General features: G+C 32.5%; 1 protein-coding gene across 1 annotated transcript; it reads left to right on the top strand.

Annotated features, from left to right (window-relative positions):
• Positions 1-3244: 3244 nt before the first annotated feature.
• Positions 3245-5940, top strand: LOC147491300 (uncharacterized). The gene is made up of 2 exons (XM_086567224.1): positions 3245-3776; positions 5444-5940. The coding sequence occupies exons 1-2, from the start codon at positions 3245-3247 to the stop codon at positions 5938-5940; spliced, it is 1029 nt and encodes a 342-aa protein (XP_086423350.1).
• Positions 5941-6513: the final 573 nt, after the last annotated feature.

The raw sequence follows: 6513 nt of genomic DNA on the forward strand, positions 1-6513 counted from the left end.
GGCATAGAAACACGTGTAATTAAGGCATCTGTTAGGATATAGATAGGTATAATATGCATTTGTTTTCTAGTCAAAATTTCAAAAATTCAAAAATATAAATAAATAAGTTCGTGCTATACACTTAGGAATATTGGTATTGTTTATGCTCTTAATAATCTAGAAGTCTCATGTAGCTTTTGCATTAGAATAATTTTTAGAAACTTAGGTTAATATGTAGGTAATAATCTTTGCATCTATCTATAAATATATTACATGAGTATCTATGATTGTTAGCAGTAAGTTTCTGAAATCTAGGCTAGAGTACTTATTCTACAAATCCTGTGAGAATATAGCCTAAAGCCTTATATGAGCGAAACATTTGAGAAATGACACAAGGGAGAAGTAAAATCCGGATAGAGAAATCACACGTCCACTTACTTGATCACTATGCCATATCCTAAGCGAGAATTTAGGCCCTCTTTGGATCGATATAGCCAGAAATTCAAACCTATGAATTATTTTCCGCTAGTCGAACCCTCGAGCCTTTCTTTAGCCTTTCATAAACCACAAATCTTTTACCATTGTTACAAAAACAAAACAAAAATTAAAAAAAAAAAAAAAAAAAATCAACCTACCCAATTTAGAATAAGTCCGATAATAGAATGAGGAAGAAAGAAGAAGAGAAAAACACGTGTAAACAAAAAATTAGTTAGTTGCTGAGGAAAATAAAGAAAATAAGTTTCCAAACAAAAAAAAAAAAAATGGCTAAGGATGGAAACAAAGTGTAGAAGAAAAAAAGTAAATAACAAGGTTTTCTCTAGTTACATAATATGAAGACTCTTTTATCTCGGACTTGTCCTTTTTGAATATCCATTTCCTTCCTTCTTAAACCATCTCCTAATCCCGAAACACCTAATAAAGACCTCTAGCTCAATTAGGAATATGTTAGTGTGATAGTAAGTGGCGGATGTATTTGATCGACTCCGGCTTCCTTGTGTGTCATTGAGATTGTAAGGTAAAGTGTGCCCCATCAAGCAAGACTAGAGTAAATGAAACTTGAGTGGAAAAATCAGAGTGTTGTATCTTGACTATTATTGTGAGAACCTCCTTGAGGACGCCATTCCGAGTTTCAGAAACGGACCTGCTATTGCATTTCATAGTATTACTCATTGTATATATGTTTATTGTAGAGGATTGATTATTATGCATATATTAGCTTAGGTTTCGACTTGATTACTCTATATGCATTGCTAGTGAGAGGTATAGTTAATTTAGAGCATGAATAAGGAACAATAGTTTTATTTCTTAGTGGATTTGTAGTATAGATGAAGTTTGTGAGTATCTTCTTTGGAAAACTTTCACGAGGCTATAACTCGTCCATTAGGGAATTTCTAGTGGTTTAAGGCCTTGTTCAGATATGGTCAATGCAATCGCGACTCAAATAAACGAGAGTAGTTAGAACTCCATTTTGGTCACTTATTCTAATTTTCTCATCTTTGCTTGAGGACAAGCAAAATGCTGTTTGGGGTGGTTTGATAAGAGCCCAAAACTGTAGTTTTAACCTGAATGATCATACTATTAGACCAATTATGTGAGTAATAATTAAGAGTTAACACTGATTATGTGTTTTTATGCATTTCAGGCTTCAAAGTCCATTATGTGCAGAAATGTGCCACTTTAACGAGATAAAGGAGCAAAGGTCGGTTACTAAGGAGTTCCGTGATTAAAGGCCAACATTTAAGAAGATAAAGCCTTTCTAAAGCCCGATCAAAAGCTGAAAAGTCGACGCAGGCAGAAACAGCACACAAGTCAGCAGAACTTCCGAAGGCCGTATCTTTGGACTTAGACCTCAGAATGGGGCCTACCTTATGTCAAAACGACCAGCTCGGAAAGAGCTTTCCAATGGTCCAAGACTTAATCCAATCAGAGGAGCAGAAGTGGACAAAAAGTCTGTTGAATCCAACTGCAGTTGAAGAGGCCTTTTTGGACTGAAAGAATTGGGTTTTGGGCCTGATTCTCTGGCCCAAAACATGGCTCCAAGCCCATGCACGATTTTTGGATCTGAATGTATAAAAACCAAAGCTTCACTCTTTGTTAATGGTAGATAGTTAGACCTAGATTAGAATTAGATTAGTTAGCCTCCATTAATGAGTTTTAGAACTTAGTTTTAGAATTTCATTTCTTGTTTTAGATTAATTTCTTGAATCATTGAATATCATTCATTAGATAAATAAAAATAGTTATTATTCTTGTCATTTCGATTTTTGTTATTTCAATCTATTAGATCTAGTTTTAATTATTGTTGGTTACCATTTCTTAGTTGTTAATTAGAATTTAATTATTGTTTAATTTAGATTAGTAAATTTTGAATCTTGATATTATGTTTAGTTTAGATTCATATGGAAATGATTGTGGAATGATTCTCGGCTAAACCTCCATTAGAGGGGGTTGAGAAACCTTGATGAAAGCTTGATTCCGATTATCGTAGAGTCGTCGTAATTTCTATTCCACTCTATAAACGATTAATTCGCCATAAGAATGGGTTTAATCGTTCACATGCTACTTATGAATTGGTAGAAATGTCATGTGTAATTAGGGATTAGGAAGAACCAATTGTTCTGCGTAGCAGTTCAATTCGGATTACGACGATTCGTCGTTAGTGAGTTAAGTTGAGTTAAGGTGGAATCAATCCCCCCTAATTCCTTATTATATAATCAACGTAGTATTTCCGTAGTTGAATCAATTATAGTTTGTATCTTGTGGGTAGTTGCATCGTAGTATAATTCCCCCTCGTAAACCTCTCATTAGACTTAAGACCGATTAATTAGACTAGAAAACATTCCATGCTAGAGAACTAGGAGTGGAATGAATTTGTTACTCCACGCTATTTCGATAGAATTGAGAGTAGAAACTTTGATAAATATAGGCTCACAAGAAAGTTTTAGTTTACTTACGTTTTGAGTTCATCGTTCATTTCGTAAGTAAACTATTCATTTTATGTTTTATCAATAACCGTGCCAGGAATTATGTTGATTTCTTTGTTATTCAATCTTTTCAATTGCCACCTTCAAGAATATGTCCTCACTGTTCTGCAAAACTGTTTGCTCATGAAACATCAGAACTTTGTTGCTTAAATGGTAAAGTATCTTTACCTTCAAACCCTATTCCAAATGAGTTATTAGATCTGTTCAAGAAAAATTGCCAACAAGCAGTTGATTTTAGGAAGAATATTCGATCATATAATCATGTGCATGCTTTTACTTCTATGGGTGTTCATATAGATGAAAACTTGGCAAGTGGTCAAAATGGTATCTACACATATTGTGCTAAAGGATCTATATATCACAGAATTGGAGATCTATTACCACAAGAGGGACAAAGACCAAGATATCTTCAAATGTATGTTTATGATACTGATCATGAAATTGATAACCGTTTGGTTGAAAATAACTCATTAGATCGAGAAGTTCTTGCAATTTTAAAAAGAACTTTAGATTCGTGCAATCCTTTTGTTGGTATTCTGCGTCAAATAGCTCAACGTGATGACTACCACAATGTGAAGCTGCATATAAAGGACCATCCAGATGATTTACCACAATATAATTTGCCTACAACATCACAAGTTGCATTTAATTCATTAATAAAACTAATCTTGGATGGAGGGGAAGACCCTTTTGATAGGAATGATAGGGATATCATCATTGAGATGGCACATGGACATCTATATCATCTTCCGGACACTGTTGCCTTTTATGATCCCTTACAATATCCTTTATTATTTCCTTATGGAACATTTGGTTGGGACTTGACTATTTTCGCTTTGAATTTGAAACGGGTTAGTTGTAGACCATTCTACTCTTACAAGCTTCAAGTAATTACTTATTTTATTTTGTTCAATGACAAGTTTATATTCTTGAATACTTTCTATATCATGCTCATTTATATACATTGATATTAGGCTTATGTTTTTAGATAACCCATTTACAAATGTAATATTATTTAATAGTTATTTGCATAATCTTTGTAATTATGTTTTCAGTTATTTGTGAATTTTGTCCAAAACAAAATATTAATCAATGCCATGTGAATTTTTTTAATTCCAATGGAAAAACATAATTCTTTCTCTTGGTATTATTGCTTATTCATGGGATATTGCCAATATAGGCATAGCTAGATTTGATCATAAGCTTTTAGTTTCATAAAAAATACAATCATATATAAGCATAATAAATAAGAAGAGTCATTTTTATTAGAAAACTAAAAAAAACATGAGATAGTTGGCAAATTACAAATATAGCAGCAAATATAAGAAAATTAATATTAATTCGTCATATTTAATATCTTGCATCGTATTTTTAGTACAACTTATAATACTTAACCTTATACTCATGCTACTCCTGGGCATTTTGGTATTGTTATGGGCATTAATCCCATGAATAATATTCACTGTTCTATGTCCTATATATTTAATCTCTAATACATATCTGTCAACCTTATTTTCAAGATTATCGATTATCCAAATTATAGTATCTTCCCTAAATAATATTAAATCAAACTTCATGTTAAGTTTATTCATTGGTCGAAGTTAAGCCCATGTTAAGCCCATGTTCTTGTTGCTGTCGAAGTTTTACTTTACTTGGAAACACGATTTTCTCAGTAGCAAAAATATAAGAAAAAAAAATTCTATGTTTTTTGTCTCATTTTTTCATCGATGAGGCCAACTGTCTTTAAACTATCTCTTTATACCTACACTTATCTAAATTGATTAATCATGTATTGAAGTGAAGTAATATTTATGGGGTCGGCTTTCATACATAGAAAACGACAAAATCACACCGTCCAAAATTTACTTTTTTACTAGGATAATATCTTACTGGTAGGCGCGAGGATTTCACTTGCTATAGATTTTGGTATTCTGTATATATATATATATATATATATATATATATATATATATATATATATATATATATATATATATATATACCTTTGGAAGAATAATATGTGCAATTTTTGTACTTATGTATCTAGAATGCTATTATATTTGCATGAATTATTGGCAGAATTGTATTATCAGTTTTATTTTAAAATTATTTTATCTTGCCTTACCAAATAATAAATAATAGGTTGTTTTTTTTATTCATTTTAATTTCTAAGTTTTTATAGATTCGAGACGCATGTGAATCATTGTTGCTTCGTGCTGGGCGTTTATTGCAACAATATGTGGTTGACAACTATGTGAAAATCTCTACGCAACAATTAAGATACATAAGAGATCACCAAGAAGAGTTGAGAGCTGATTTGTATTAAGGTTTAAAGGATGCTTTCACTATAGGACAATTATGTTCAGGTATAACTACAATTAAATACTTTTATTACTTCTTTACAACTCCATTATCAACGTTTCTTCTTTTATATCATTTATATTTTTATTGTTACATTTATTACTTATTTATTAATATAGATACAGTTGGAAGAAAAGTTGTTCTACCTGCTTCATACATTGGTAGTGGTCCCCGTGATATGTATGAGAGATATCATGATGAGATGGCTATTGTCCAAAAATTTGGTAAACCAGATTTATTTATAACAATGACATGTAACCCAAACTGGCCCGAAATTAGAAGAGAGCTTCTCAGTGGACAAGTTGCAAGTGATAGACCAGATCTTACTACGAGAATTTTTCATTTAAAGTGCGAGGAGTTAAAAAAAGACTTATTTAAAAGAGGTGTTTTGGGAAAAGTCATTGCTCATGTTCATGTGATTGAGTTCCCACATGCTCATTTTCTTCTTATTCTTGATCAAGCTGATAAGTTGAGAGGTCCAGAAGATTATGATCAAGTTGTTCGAGCTGAAATTCCAGATCCCCTCATAGAACCTGAACTGCATGCATGCCATTGTCTTATGTCATATGATACATGGCCCCTGTGGAATTCTAAACCGCAAATTGTGTTTGCATGAAAAATAACAAGTGTAAGAAAAATTTCCGAAGCAATTCTCCCTCTCGACTTTTCAAGGTGATGATTCTTTTCCAATTTACATGAGAAGAAATGTAAACAAATACCTAATTCATACTCATCGTGGTGATTTTCATGTGGATAATCAATGGGTCGTTCCATATAATCCGTGGCTTCTCAAGAATGCACGATTTGTCATCTCAATGTAGAAATTTGCTCTACTATACGGTCGGTCAAGTATTTGTATAAATATGTATACAAGGGGTTGATCGAAGTTTCTTTACAACTTTCATCTTCCTCGAGTCTTACGGATCTATTACTCAAGATGAAATCAAGCAGTTTGTAGATGCGCGCTGGATCTGTCCTCAAGAAGCAGTGTGGAGGATCTTTAAATTTCCTTTGAACCATATGTATCCTTCAGTCTATTCTTTGCAAGTTCTTCTTGAGAATATGCAGCACGTAACATTTCGTGAAGGTGAATCCATATCTGACTTGGTAAATGATGATAACATATCACATACCATGTTAACTCAGTTTTTCCAACTTAATGTCGTCGATGAGAATGCAAGGCAATACT

The sequence above is a fragment of the Coptis chinensis genome, chromosome 6, assembly GCF_015680905.1.
Source record: "Coptis chinensis isolate HL-2020 chromosome 6, ASM1568090v1, whole genome shotgun sequence".
In the NCBI taxonomy this organism is placed as follows: domain Eukaryota; kingdom Viridiplantae; phylum Streptophyta; class Magnoliopsida; order Ranunculales; family Ranunculaceae; genus Coptis; species Coptis chinensis.

Coding starts and splice junctions, on each gene's coding strand:
- LOC147491300 (XM_086567224.1), top strand. CDS start 3,245: ATGGGTGTTCATATAGATGAAAACTTGGCAAGTGGTCAAAATGGTATC. Junction 3,777..5,443: donor ATTTCCTTATGGAACATTTG/GTTGGGACTTGA, acceptor TTATTAATATAG/ATACAGTTGGAAGAAAAGTT.